This window comes from Tachypleus tridentatus, chromosome 9 (assembly GCF_004210375.1).
Source record: "Tachypleus tridentatus isolate NWPU-2018 chromosome 9, ASM421037v1, whole genome shotgun sequence".
NCBI lineage: Eukaryota > Metazoa > Arthropoda > Merostomata > Xiphosura > Limulidae > Tachypleus > Tachypleus tridentatus.
Window position 1 is genome coordinate 93,100,195 of NC_134833.1, and position 15,659 is coordinate 93,115,853.

The following is a 15,659-nucleotide window of genomic DNA, read 5'->3' on the forward strand; positions in this document are numbered from 1 at the left end:
TAGCATGACTTAATATTTAAATCAGCATGGCACCACTGATTTTAACAATACTAGTTTAATAATTCTAGTTAAAAAATCTTTTTGTGAATGGTGCCTGGTAAATCATTATGACCAACTTTAACTGTTTTTACTTTGAAATAGTTTTAGCCCATTTCGTATATTACAGTACATTTAGCAAGGGCATGTCTACCTAGTTTATTTAAGGAAGTCTATATAAAGGTAAAACCTGTACAGTGTTTATGTAGAATCTGAATAACATCAATTAATTCAAATAAAAACCTACTTAGCCCACCTTGTATTTCACTGTACAGTTATGTTAAAATTACTAATCACAAACTAAATTACAACCAACAGTACAAGACCTAAAAAAGTAGGCAGAAAACAATTATTGAATAAATGTGTATGAGTTGGATACGTTCTTCTGAAGTACTGTAATAATTGAAGAGAAACCATTAACTTGCAGAAGAATTTCATTGTTTCACAAAAAAAATAATATTATTTTCATAATTTGAACAAGTATTAGGAAAACATTTATCACTGTTTATTTATTTCAAAAAAGTAAACTATGTAGGGTTGGCTACTGAACTTGAAAAATAAACTTAACAAGATAGGGTTGGGAGTGGACATATCACTTGATCTGGCTAAAGATCATATAATAGATTAAGCTGTCTCAACTTTACATGGAGAATATAATCCATACATTACTGGCATCCCCACTTTGTCTGTCTAAAGCTTGGTGTTTGAAAAGAATCTCAGCTTTTACCATTATAGCTTTCTTTTAGTTGACCTTAGAGTACTACTTTTATAACTACTTTACAATAGAGTAACATTTTACAATTATGAATTCTAGTTCTTTTTCTTTTACCAGTGAGGAAGCTTGTAATGTAGGGATTTTATTCTCCATGTAAACTAATGAGTTGAACATTCTTAAAAAGTTTATGTAGTATGTGGTCATTTGTTAAATATGTTCTTATGAGTGATATTAAATAATTAACTGTTTTAAACAATAACTGCTAATTGGAAGTTTTTTTTACTTTCAGGAAGTTTATCAGCTTTGGTTTATCAGCATTCTTTTACTCCACTTGCTCTGCCTTGCAAACTTTTACTTCCAGTTGCAGGTTAGTGTATAAAGTAATTTAAAAATTAGATACAATGAAAGATGATATATTAAAAGAGGGTCTGCTAAGTACAGAGGGCCTCTTGCAGTTTATGTAAACATATGTAGGTTATTTGTTATTTCCTTTTAAATGTTGGAGTGATTTTAAAACTGTTGTTACAGGATAGGTTGGCATATGTCCACCATATAAAAACGAGCAATTCTGATGAGTCTTGTAAAATGTCCTCAAAATCTGACCAGTAACTAAAAAAAATATATATATATATGTACTGCTCTTTATAAAGATAAATATTCAAACAGAGGCTCTGTTAAGTTATATTGAGTGAGAAGATGCAATATTTTCAAGCAGATAACCTTCAATATTCTTCATGAAAAAAAACAACAAAAAAACCATTTCCAAAACATTTTGACCAGCAAAAAGGTCAAAAACAACACTTCAAATCAATATGTGGCAGCACACTAAACCACAAAGAGAAGGCTATAGCTGTGAAGGAAAACCTGCTGACCCAAAACAAGTCATTGTGATGAAGTTGGGTTCATCTTTTAATTTTGTTAACAATATAATAAACAAGAATTTCCCAAAAGTACACAAGAATTTTGAGTTGATAAATGTAAGACACACAGATCTAAGTTCAAAAGTTTTCACCACACTTTGAAATCAAACCAACGAGTATTTTCATAAGAAGTATTGATAAATAAACTGTAATGACACCATTTCTTTTTATCCAAGTACCTATCAAGTCCCCCTCAAACAGCACCAAAGGTTTTTGTGTGTTTGGTCTGCTTTTTTGTGCAATTAGAAGTCATCAATCTAAGTTATCTAAGAGAAGGAGAAGGATAACATTGATATAGAAATTCTTCAAAGAAGTCAGATCATTATAGGCTGTTGTTTAAAAAATAGGGGTAACAAGCAGAGTATGACTGCCAAAGATCATAGATCTTTACCAATAGCATATTAAAGTTAAGACTCTTTTTTTCCAAAAAATGTAAAAGTCCTTGTGTGAATTGCACATTATACAAATATGAAAATTAAAAATTGTATGGATAATATTAAAAAAATTTAAATTCTGAATAAAAGTATGTCTATTAATGTTACAAAGTACCTGTGTAAAAGGAGGATCATATCTGTAAGATTCTTGTAATTGTACTTATCGAAGGGAAAAAGAATGCTAATTATCAGGTTAAATTTAAAAAAATGATTAAAATGACCAGTAATACAGTAATTGAGTTAACAACTTTGTTATTGTTGCTAATACTTTTTAATTTCATTTATTCAATGTCTATTTTCTGATCAGTCGCAGATAAATGTGTTTTACGAATTTTTTTTCTGTAGATATGTTGAAGAATAATTAAAAAATAGAATTACAATTTTTTGATTAAAATGTTCTTTAGCCTTTCATTCAGTTACTTCTATCATACAAGAAACTATAAAAATTGTATCTAAACTCTTTGTCATTCAAGAGAAAAATAATTCTTTCAGTAGATTCTAATGAAGAGTCAACAGAAGTTATTCCAGCTGAAGAGACAGGTGCTGTATCACCCTTACTGGTTCAAGGAGCTGGTAAGTTATGATGTACTATAAAGTTGTATTTTATATAAATTATAAAAAGAGTAAGAACAACCTTGTGATTAGTTTTTATAAATATTCTAATTGAAGACAGTTTATTAAGATTCTGATTGAAAAAATGTAGGAATTTTAATTTTTAAATAATTTCAAAAGACTTTTGGTGTTCCAACTTATTTGTGCAGTTTACTATTTTCTTTGATAAAATTTGGTAAAAATATAAAATATTGTATCTGCAATAGTGTGCTATTCTTCCTCAAAGAGAACTCTATTTTTATTCTAACTATTTTGTATAGATAGCTTTTAAAAATTATCACTGAATTACTTTCAAAAACTTTATTATTAATTTCTCTAGATGTTAAATTATAAAAAAAGATAAAAAGTTTGTTCCTACTAGGTTTTATTTCTTGATTTGTATGAATCATTTGTTATCAGAACAACAAAGTCCTAGCTTTTATGTTTTATAGTTTTGAAAGAATGTGCAAGGGCTTCCTATTTCCATATGAGTTGTAACACAAAATGTTTTATAATCTTACTAAAGTGGAATTGTTTTAAAGTATTAATGTAATTTCCAACTGGGTTTGAAATATACAATATGCATACATTGTGGAGACATTATAGTTACTGGCAGCAAAAAATATCCTTTCCTTCAAAGTAAAACTTCTTTTGATTTCCAGCCTGTAATGTACTATACCTTAGCACGGTGGACATGGAGTCTCTTACAGGTCCTCAAGCTCTTCGAAAAGCTATTGGAGAAACTTTAGCAGCCAAACCTGAACCAGTACCAACAGTTGTTCATTTCAAAGTCTCTTCTCAGGGAATCACCCTTACTGATAATAACAGAAAGTAGGTTTTTATTTCATATTCACATAGTAGTGTGAATATACTTTAATAACTATACAGAGATCGAAATATTACATACCTGCATTCCCAAGCAATTCATCTTTTCAGTTGGCTTTCCTGATCAGGAATACATGGTCCATCCATATTCCTTTAATTTTGACCAATGAAAGTAAATATATTGCATGGATTAAATAAAAAATCAAAAACTATTCATGAGGAAATGCGACTTCACATAAAGGAATGTATTCTTTTTGATAGCATTCTCTTGAGTGAATATAATTTTGCTTCATCATTTCTATCCCTGCTATAACTTAATTCAAAGAAGCTAAAATCGTTTATTTCTTAATGGCCTTTTTTTCTGTTTTTGCAGTTATTTATATTTTTCTTGGTATAAAATATAAGTATAAAAGTAAAAAATGCCCAGAGAAATAAAGCTTTAAATTCAATGGTTAAAATCTGGAGCAGAAACATAAGGTACCATTTCAACAGGTAAACCATGGCATCAGACAACAAGCAACAATAAACATACACTTATAAACATTTTTAGAAATCAATAATTGTTAAGATCAGGCAATTAGATCTGGAGTAACCCATCATAAAATATTGCTTAGAGAAATGTTTTTGCATCGTGTTATTTCTACTAAAGGTAAAATTAAATACACATAAAACTTAAGTTTTACTTGCATAATTTAAGATTTTGCTTTGTCTCTTCTGGTAAAAATGAAAACATTTATTAGTCTTTAAATATATGTTTTTTAAAAATACCTAAACAAATTCATACAGGTATGAAATAGTATCACTATTATATATGATAGTGATTTCCATATACTTTTGTAGCCATAAGGTCATTTTTAACACTCAATTTCTGCTTGAAATCATCCCATAAATAATTACTGTATAAACACCAGAAATATTAAAATTAACCAAGTGAGAGAGATCAGAACTTTATAAAATAGCAAACTTATAATTTTTGTAACAGGTTACTTAATGATTACAGAATGGCTTAATATTAGAAAATGCATTATTTTATAAACTGTATCCATGTGTCAAGAATTTCAATAAATTTTTTTAACCTTGCTCTATGATGCAAAAATATTTGTGTATTTGTAAAGTTACTAAATATTTATAACTAGTTTTATAAGATGCATCTCTTGTGTAGGCTATTCTTCAGAAGGCATTACCCAGTGAACAACATAAGTCACTGTGGGGTTGACCCAGAAGACCGTCATTGGGAACAAAAAGATAGTGAAAGACGTACAATAAGTTCCAGGTAAAGCTGACATAAATATCAAAATTTGGGCTCTTATTAGTTATTTATAAATGTGTTTGTAGCATTCTTTCTTTTCCATCAAAGAAGACCATCTAAACTAACTCAATTATAATAATTCATAATTTGTATGTATTTATACTATTGTCTAAATGCATTCAATATTGAAAATAAGTCTTAGCCATTAGTCTTTAGTTATAGAATAAAGTATCTGTTTTGAACTCAGAGCAGCTTAAGTTTACACAGTTAGCAGCTTGTTTTAAAAGAAAAATAGAAAATTTTAAAATTAGTTTAGTAAGTATACATAAATATAGAACTGATTATGTTGCTTCATACTTTGGTTTATATGAAATACTGTACTTAAGCTAGGTAGATTTTAAAATAAAAAATAAATCATATTTTGTCATATCTTGTTTTTTCAATCACAAAAGAGCAACTTAAATATGATAGTAATAAACTGACAAAAATAATACAAATAGTATTCTATCATTCACCTATCATCACAATATGTTAATATTTATAGGTAATGAAAGAAATGTATCATTTGGATATGTTGTGAAGTTACTGAAACATTTGTTTAATTACACATATAAAATATTGAATTTTAATTAATTAAAGAAAGTTCTTCACCTGAAAGACACATAAAAGCTCTTGGATCCTAAAATAAAATTATTCAAGTACAAGAAATATTAATAATTGATGATTTTTCTTTTTATAGTCATTGTTTTGGGTTTGTAGCCAAAAAACCTGCCAGTAAGACTGATAACCAATGTCATGTTTTTGCTGAGCTGGAACCAGAACAACCTGCATCAGCCATTGTCAACTTTGTGACAAAAGTCATGATGTCAGCCTCACTCCAGACAAAGTCCAATATGATCTAAATACCTGAGATGAAAGATGACCTCACTGATATTGTGCAGACTTAACTTTGGTGAAATTTGTGTTTTTGCTAACTCCAACTTGCATCATGAACAACGTTCATGCTACAACTAGCTTGGATATAAGTTGTTGATGACTTGAACTTTTATCATAACTAACTGTGGTTATTGCTGTTGCTGGAATGAATAGCCATCTTTTTCTCTGGTGTTATAGGTATAGACAATCCGCATTGTGAATACTAGCATTTTATAGTGATTAGTTCTTGTTGCTTTCTAATGGTCACTTGAAATATGCCTAACAAGATGAGGCATAAGCTGTTGCTGGTTTTATTTGCAGTAAAAGTATATACTTTTTAGTTTAGTTTTAATTTTTTATAACTCGAATTATTTTCTAGCACTCTGACCTTTGCAGTAATCTACTACTCGTGAAACCTAGCTATAACTTTCACAAATGTGTGTAAAGTTGCTAAAAAGTGAGTGACTGGTAACGAATGGTTTGAGAAGAGCTATGAAGCAGCTATTCCTCACAGACTGCCTAAAAGAATAGAATAATGTTAATAAAAAACTTGTGAGAAACAATTTGAATGCTCCATAAAGATAACCAGCTTGGAATGTGAATATTTTAAGAGGATTTTTCACGATCACTATAACTTTATTTTCTTTTTCTTTGGATTATTATTAGACTAAGGCATCTCATTTACTAACAGAATTGACATTTGAAAACAAAGCAAAGGATTGATAGTCTTTTATGGAATGTATATTATGTTGAAGTAGACAAACTATAGGATATTTAGTATATAAATATTTACATGTGGGATAACTATTATCATAGTAACAGTTTAAAACACATTTTGCTATTTGTCTTCTAACATATGTAAAATGTGTAACAATAGACAGCTAAAATTTGTGATACTAGAAATCACATACAATAATAAAAATCACAAGACAAAAAAGTTGATGACCCAAACACATCCAGAACTTTGATCTTCAGGAAATCAGTTTTTCTTTGGAGGAAGAAAAACTGCTTCCCAAAAGAGTTTAGGATTTTTTTATAGCAACTTAACAGTGTAGCAAATATTTTAGAGTCAGTATCACACATTTTCAAAATATGTAAGATTAATTATACTATATAGAAGATGGCAACTTTTATCTCAAATTTTGTTTTATTCTAGTTTTATTACCAGATGATATCCATTTAAGAATAACTTGTCTTATCAAAGTAAATATATGATACTAGACACTTAACAGTTGAATCCATATTTTTGGATTACTAGATGGAATATTTTTGAATAGTATATGCTTATCCTAAGCAGAATTGCTTAAGTTGAAAGGCACCTGGTCTCCTTGTATTGTAGAAGATCATGACATGGTGCTATTCCTAAGGAGACTAACTTTCATACTTAGATTTGAAAGGATGAGTGAAGAATACAAAGGAATATTATATGTGGTTTTCTATGTTGCAAATAAAAAGTGCTAATTAGAATTATTTAGCAGCTTCTTGAGAAAACGTAAAAAGGTATTTTACTGCTCTGAATACAAATATGTTCGCAGTACTTTAACTGAATATTATTACATGTTCTTCTAAAACCACATTTAAGTATAGTTTTAATGTTATATTTGGTGAGATTATGAAATGTTTTTATCTGTAAAAGGTTATTGTAATGTGTTGTATAACTTAGTAATACTGTTTGGCACTTAAAGGCCAAAAACCTTATTAAAAGTAATTAAACAAAACAAAAATGTGACCCCAATATATTAATATGTAGCTCTGGATTAGAGTTCAAAATAGAAACAGAAATGTTTAAAATTAAAGTCTTATCTTTCACTTTTGTTAGAAAATATTTTTCTACTAGTTACTCCTAAGAGTTAAAATGAACAGATTTTTATATAATAAGTAATTACAAAGTGCCTCAATATCTATATAAAAAACTAAAGCAAACAGTTAATAAAAGATGATTATATAAATTAATCAGGTTATAAAACACTGCTTAAGAGGTATTCTAAACTGATATAACATTGTGACTCAACCTTTGGCAAACTTATTTGTCTAGAACATTATAAATTGTCAAAACCATGTAATTAAAATGAGGTTCTTACCACAGTGTACTCAATGTGAGATAATGAAAAATTAAAACATGTTAATGAAAGCTTTTGGAAAAGTAGCAACTCGTAGTTTATTGTGACCTCATTAATTACCTATGTGATCAGAATTCTTAATATTAGTTTGTTTACAATGTTACTGTGTGAGTAATCAAGTACTCTATATATTTGCTTTTTCTCAATTATTAAAGACGTGTAGTAAAGTTATTCTTTAGTTTGAGGCACCTTAGAGTGAGCAACTAGTGTAATTTTATAATATCATCATAATACTTTATAAAGTATTTAGTGTACTGGGTTTAATATTAATGTTGTTTTTTGAATTTGTAATGTAACTAATTTATCTCATAATGTGATAACAATGATCATTTTGCCACTACCAACATGTTATTATTAAAGACGAGTTGTTGTTGTTTTTTACTATTAACAGACCGTGAGAAGAGACCCTCTGTGTGTGTGTGAGTTGTATTATACTTTAACACAAAATACACTAATATATTATGCAGTAATAACAAGACGGAGCTGCTGAAAAGCCTAGAATCAGTCACCAACATGTAACCAGTTTATGTTCTGATGTACTTTTTATAGACATGTTTCAAAGGATAGTATTAGGAAAACGTGTTATAGATAGATGTATTTTGTGATAATGAGTTGTTTCAATAATTTTGAGAAATGAATTTCTGAAAATGTTACCAAAAGATTGACATACAACCTTTTCAAGAGGGAAATAATTTATGAAAATTGTTGTTGCTTTTTAAAGTTTTATCTTGGCCATATAATCAATCTTCTCAATCAGTGTGCTTCCATTGGGTAGTTATTGCTGGATTGGCTAATTAATACTAATAATTAATACCATTCTATTTCATATTATGGTATGACTTTAGCAGCATTTTTGTTCTAATTATTTTCATGGGAACATTGGGAATCATCTAAAACATTCATTCATCTTTATCATTGATTTAAAGCTACTAAATGGTGAGGCCATAATCCTGTTGTGCCAAGAAGCTCTGTAGAATGTATAGTTTTTGTTGCTTGAATAATAAATTATGAAAAGTTATTATCATTTGTATCTATGTATGTGTTATCATATTGTGCACAATTCTAACAATCTGTACATGTTTACATTTTTAGAATTAAAATGAGTTCCAAACACATATTTACCTCTCAAATAGTGAAAGCCCTTTCTTGTTGGTTGTGATCTTATGCTGTCAAGAGATATGTTACTCAAAATGTTGAGTGTCTTTTATGCATTGCACAACATGTGTAACTTACTCATCATTTTTCACTATCCCATCTTCCATTCGACTTACTATGCATGCATCAGAACTTTCATGAGCTCCACTTTCTACCATGATTCAAATTGTTTTTGCAGTTGCATTTACATTGAAAATTATATACAGCCTGGTTGTGAGTTGTTGGATGGGAGAGTATTTCAGAAGTAAATAGCTATTTGAAATTTATTTTAATTCTGAAAATGTAAAATGCTAAAACACTATATGCCAGCATGCCTACATTAAAAGAGATGTAGGAACCAGTAAAAATGATGCAGAAGAAGTTATAAATTTGTATGTTATGGACAAGAAGATAATAATATAGGCTATAAAGATGTGGCCAATGAGAAACGAGTAGAATACAGAACCAAAAAGAACTGAATAACTACAGTTGAAGGAAACAGTGATATGGACCAATCTAATATTTATAATACTGGACCTAAGGACACTCAGAAACAAGGCACTTTGTTCAGCAGGGTACCTATTCACCCTAAACACTTTTCAGTCCATACAAAAATAGGGAGGTTGATTAGGGTGGTAGTGTTCTGTTATATCTGTGAATACAATAATGGAAATGATGGTGACATAAACAGACAGGAGGAATACTATGTCCTGCTCCTGTGCTAAAGATTTTGGAGGGAGAGTCATCATCAAATATTATGAATGAACATACTACAGGGGCCATAACCCCTCTTTATCTACATCTATAAAGACCAATGAATCATGAGACTGGTCAAATTAGAGGATGATCATTAAGCTTGGAGGAGAATGCAACGGCAACATCAAAAAGGAAAAAGAAATATAAAAACCTAGATGATTTCCATCCTGAAATGAGACAACTAGTTAGAATGGATATTCTATCCCAGATTTCTTTAATGCAACATACAAATGAGCAAGCAGAGACGGGAAAGATACCCACTGAGGCATTATCAGATGTCAGAGGGCAAATCTCTCTTACTGAATTTCAACATAGGTGGTGGAATTGTGTCTAGAACAAAGACAATGGTCCTGTGAATGTGCAAGAGTCCTGACAAGTCAAATATATGTAAATACAGAATCTTCTAATAAAAGAAGAGAGACTTTTTTATTGAAATATTTTTCAATTCCAGATACCCTTGAAGTATGCAGCAGACAATGTTGGCCAGCATAGAAGATACTGAAGTAACCCAAATAACGTTGAATAGAGAATAAATTACTAGCTATGGATTTCATTTGACTTGTGGAATAACAAAGGTAGCAAATGAAATTCTGAAGCTGAAGTGACAGCAATACAATGGAGTTAAATTGAAGAAAATTATTAGATTTACACACATACTGACCTATAGGATATCTTCTAAAGGGTACACAAAATAAGAAGCCAAATACATTGCCAATTAGCAAATTTGATGAGATATAATATGAAATTCACTCAGCTATATATCTTGATAGATAATACAGACCAACTGTACAAATCAGTGGATAGAGAAAAATCTGTGGAGCAACATTTGTCATGAAGTATAAATGACTAATCTTGATTCTCTTTGAAAGATTCTGTTCATGTAATATAGCAATCAACAGCCTTAACATGATATAGAAAATGTCCTTCTCAACATTAATTTGGATAAGTCAAGGTAGGTAACACAACTGGACAAGAAACATAAGTTACTCACTCTTGCAGCCTTGGTATTTGGTAGAAAGGCCCTATAAGGATATAAGTACAGAGCATTTCTAAAACACATACAAGAAGCATCAGTGGAAAAAGAAGTCTCCTACCTAAAACAAGCAACAGAATAAACTATGTCTTCAAGGGAAGATAGTAGAGCAAACTAGCCACCAAACGTTCAAAAGGAAGAGAAACCAGGTATGTTAAGACAACAATTAAGTCCTACTTCGGATGTAATCTACCATATTGTCCGTAATTAATGCCTCTTAGGGCATTGCAAACTACAGAAGGGAGGGGCAGTAATTGTTCATATGTGATTTGTGCATTTCAATGCTAATAAGTCTGTGTGTGTGTTTATTTTTCTTATTCTTTTTCAAATGAAGACTGTGGTAATAAAAATGATTATATGTTGGATTACTATTGCTGTAACACAGGTAAGCATTATAAAAAATACCTTTGGGGGATGCAATAATTAGAGAGGAGACAATAAGTAGGTCTATATAGTAGGTATACATGGACAAAATAAATGAAAAGTTTGACAAACAATCTTCATTGAGTATGAATGAGAGAGGAAGAAGACTTGGAAAGGATCTAAAGATAACAAGTTGAGCATATCTGTAGCATGCAATAGAAACACACAAGCCATGACAGTGATATAAATATTGGAAAGATGAGACAGTCTATTGTGGAGTTGGACAAAGTTAGAAAAAAAATAAAGGCACCAACTTGTGAATATATACTAAAAGAATGAATATGTAATGAGGGATGAATGTCTACAAGAAATTGACAATATGCTGGCTTTTCTTACAAAGAATCATGTAACAGTCAGCCATGAAGTTTTAGATGATGAAGGTCATCGTGAAGATGTTCATTTGTGATTGGCATAAAAGATTTTTCCAGAAATGTAATGTAATAGGATCCACTTGAAATAGATAACAGAAGTAAAAGCCACAGTTAAAGTTTTTTCGAAAATTTGAAGATGGCTCTAAAAGATATAAGAATTAATCTCCTTATATCTTTTATAGCAAAGTCCAGGAAGTATGACTCTTGGACCACTGTTGAGGATCAAATATAATTTTTACCTGATAAAACATTAAAAAAGAACACTGAGCCTCATCAGATGAGTGTGTGTGTTTTATTACAGCAAAGCCACTTGGGCTATCTGCTGAGTCCACTGAGGGCATCAGATGAAACTGAAATGGTAACTATAATTATAAGTAAGGCTCTTTGATCAGGTTAACATCTTTATCAACATAATCCAATGCTGTTATGAAAGTTTTAGGTTTTCTTCAAATAAATTCCCCATTTACATTTATTAAGCTCCATCTGGAGTGTTGGTGAAGAAGAAAGCCCGCCTGCCAAAGAACAACATTCGTGCAAATAGCTTCACTGTCGAGTTTGTCAACGTTAATTAGGCAAATATTGAATAATTTTAAGCAAGGGCTATTTTGAAATTTAGATTTCATTGTTTAAATGATCCAACAACAGAATTGCTATATTGTATTTGAAATATTCTTATGAATCTGAGACATGGACATTTGTTTGATGAATTTGTAAATTTTCAGAAACTGCCCTTCATTTTCCTAACTGCTTAGCCAATTCATAGGCAACATCAAACCAGATTTTAATTTCAATTTTGTTCGACTATTCTTCAGCTGTTCCACACAACTATCAAAGTGGTTGTGCACATCAAGTACACCTGCATCACGATGCTGTAATTTAGAAACAAGTGGAACAGTCACTATTAATGTTTGTTTGCTTTTGAATCTCGCGCAAAACTACACGAGGGCTATCTGCGCTAGCCACCCCTAATTTAGCAGTGTAAGAGTAGAGGGAAGGCAGCTAGTCATCACCACCAACCGCCGACTCTTGGGCTACTCTTTTACCAACGAATAGTGGGATTGACTGTAACATTATAACACCCCACGGCTGAAAGGGTGAGCATGTTTGGTGCGACGGGAATTCGAACTCGCGACCCTCAGATTACGAGTCGACCGTCTTAATCACCTGGCTATGCTGAGCCAACTATTAATGAAGATGACAACTGAAATGTTCGTTTGGAAGTTGGTCATGACGCAGTAGAGAGGTGTCATTGTCCCATTTCCAAATCCTCGATATTAAGTTACGACTATTCTCCATAAATACTCGAGTTAAGAATGGTTTTCAGAAAAGTAGCAGTGTGTTCATTCGAATCCACAAAATAGGCAATGGCGCGATGTCTCTCAACCTCTATTTCTTGCAGACATGAGAGAGTGCTTCTTTTTTATTGTGGAGCGAAAGTTTGTAAAATCTGATTGAAAAGTTTCTATCGCTTTGGAAAGGAAGAAATCAATGAGCTTTGTTTATTATACTAATAACATTTCATGTATCAGATTGTCGGCAAAAGGCCATAATCGATAAAATTAGAAACTGTGCATCGCAATGAGTATAAAGACCAGGGTTAACTCCATTAACTTTTATACTTTTTTGAAGTCCATTCACGTCAGTGTACTTTGGAAGTGTTCTATTACAGGCTTACCCTTTCGTTTTACGCAATGGGAGTGAAAAATTTTCCGAGATATATAAAACTTTTTGGAACATATAGCCTTACAGTTGTTATTTCATGGTGACAAAACTCAAGAAATTCTTTTTTGCAATTTTGTATCTTGTTCAACAGATTCGACACTATATATGTTTACAATGCCACAGTGAACAGTTACTTCACACTCGTCAGTGATTATGGTATATACTTCTAGTTCAGATTTTTGAAAAGAATCCGTTATACAACTTGAAATTGTTATAAATTATATAGATAAATTCATTTTCTACACTCCCCGAAGTATATCTTGCATCTTTTTTTTTTTTTATTTTGCTACATGTTATAAATGAGGCTCAAGTAATTTATCATATCTTGCCTGCAGTTCGAGAAAACCACAAAAAAAGTAAAATTCAATACGCTTTGAACAATTCTTATAACTGGCAAGAAATGGAACTTGTTTTTAAAGTGCATCTTAATGATAATGTATACTTTTATGCACAACAAATTTACCATTATTACCCTTAACTTTAGGCAACCTTTGAAAACGAATTTTAATTAATGTACCTGCACTTTTAAAGTCTTGTCATTACAATTTCCAAATAAAAGGGAGTTCTGACAGAACCCGCTACGTAACTCGTGACTGTATATTCGCCAATGAAATTCTAAGAACTAGCTTTTGTTAAATTGGTATTTAATCATTCCATTTTCTTTCAAAATTATATAGCTAGATAGACAATAACTTTCGGTGGTCTTTGTGGTACTTTTAACTGTTCTAATCTGTCAAAATCTAAGTGTGATTCATATTGTACGAGACGAGCGACATCTCGAGAGAAATGTTTACCACCTAAATGTTATTGTTTCATTCGTTAAGGAAATTTAAGGTACTGATGTCGGTGAGGGTCTGACATTGTAGATAGTGATGTTAAGAGCTCTCTCTAACATTACAGACACTGATGTCGAAGGTTCTGGCATTAATAACTTTGACATCAAAGGTACTAATGTAAGGGGATCTGACAATTGCGTGGAGTGCTATGACATAGCGGGTCTGCACTGAGGGACTGACGAGTGAAGTTTGGTTAACAAATCAAACAATGTTATTCATGCCTAATCATCGTCTTTTAGTATTTTAGTGAAATTTGCTTTTATATAGCAAAGACCAAAGATAATTATGTCATTTTCTTCCAGTCGTTCTAAAATTAAAATAGAAATAGAAAATACGGTTTATCGAAACAGTTTTGTTTGTTTGTTTGTTTTGAATTTCACGCAAACCTACTCGACGGCTATCTGCGCTAGCCGTCCCAATTTAGCAGTGTAAGACTACAGGGAAGGCAGCTGGTCATCAACAACCACCGCCAACTCTTGGGCTACTCTTTTACCAACGAATAGTGGGATTGAGTGTAAAATTATAACGTCCCCATGGTTGAAAGGGCTAGCATGGGATTCGAACCAGCGACCATAAGATTACGAGTCGGAGGTCTTAACCCACCTGGCCATGTTCGTATCTTATATGATATTGCCCAACAACGCACAGAGAACAATGATCAAATAGCATGTCTGACAATCACGCTGGCGTGATAAAGATTTTGGATGTACCAGGAAATACTTCGCCAAAAATTCTGTATAGTTTTTCAGCTGTTCATGGAATTGTATTTTTAGCCATAAGTGAGTTAAGTACGTTTTTGTTTGACATTTTAAGGTAGGTTTAGTTCGATATATATTACTAATAATAAATAAGCCTGACTGTGTGTGTGTGATTACAGTAGCTACTAGACTTGAAACTTTGTACGCATACTAAGAGAATTCTGGGGTGTGCATCCGGATTTTTTTTTTTTAGATTTAACTCAAAACGTTTTTTACTAATTTTGCTTATAGCCTTCAAGTCCAATATTTGTTTCTAATTCTCACTTAAGTATGTGGAGTTTGTGTTTCAGTGGAAGCTCCTGAAGAGGTTGTAAAGCAAAACGTGTGTGTGTGTTTTTCTTATAGCAAAGCCACAAAGGGCTATCAGCTCAGCCCACCGAGAGGAATCGAACCCCTGATTTTAGCGTTGTAAATCCGGAGACATACCGCTGTACTAGCGGAGGGCGAAGCAAACCGTTGATAATGTAAACATTTTGGTGTGTTACGGTCGTTCATTTCTAGCATTAAAGAACAATAGTTGCCTGATAATGAGACAACTTAATCTGCTTTAGAAAACGAACGTAATGTTCCAGTAATGGATATTTCTATTGTTTACTTTGAAAAGTAATACATATTGCGTTCGATATAGTACTGTTATATAATTATGGTTGTATTATTTTGTAGTTTACATTTATTAATTTTTAAGCGTAAGATAAAATTAGTTTATACGAAAAAATATTTTCAGTATTTTTAGATAAAAGAGTGTATCATTGCATCGGCCGGGAATCGAACCCGGGCCGCCCGCGTGGCAGGCGAGCATTCTACCACTGAACCACCGATGC

General features: G+C 31.5%; 1 protein-coding gene and 1 non-coding gene across 2 annotated transcripts in view; one reads left to right on the forward strand and one right to left on the reverse strand.

Moving 5' to 3' along the window:
- LOC143225765 (tensin-2-like) overlaps positions 1 to 8,823 on the forward strand; it is a 228,808-nt gene extending 219,985 nt beyond the window's left edge. Inside the window, 5 exon segments of the mRNA XM_076455743.1 lie at positions 1,041 to 1,118; positions 2,598 to 2,678; positions 3,359 to 3,527; positions 4,684 to 4,794; positions 5,510 to 8,823. Of these exon segments, the coding sequence (XP_076311858.1) occupies positions 1,041 to 1,118; positions 2,598 to 2,678; positions 3,359 to 3,527; positions 4,684 to 4,794; positions 5,510 to 5,672 (602 nt within the window). The 3' untranslated portion in view covers positions 5,673 to 8,823.
- Positions 8,824 to 15,588: 6,765 nt separating this feature from the next.
- On the reverse strand, positions 15,589 to 15,659 carry TRNAG-GCC (transfer RNA glycine (anticodon GCC)). Its single transcript has one exon. It is a non-coding gene; the product is annotated as a tRNA-Gly (tRNA).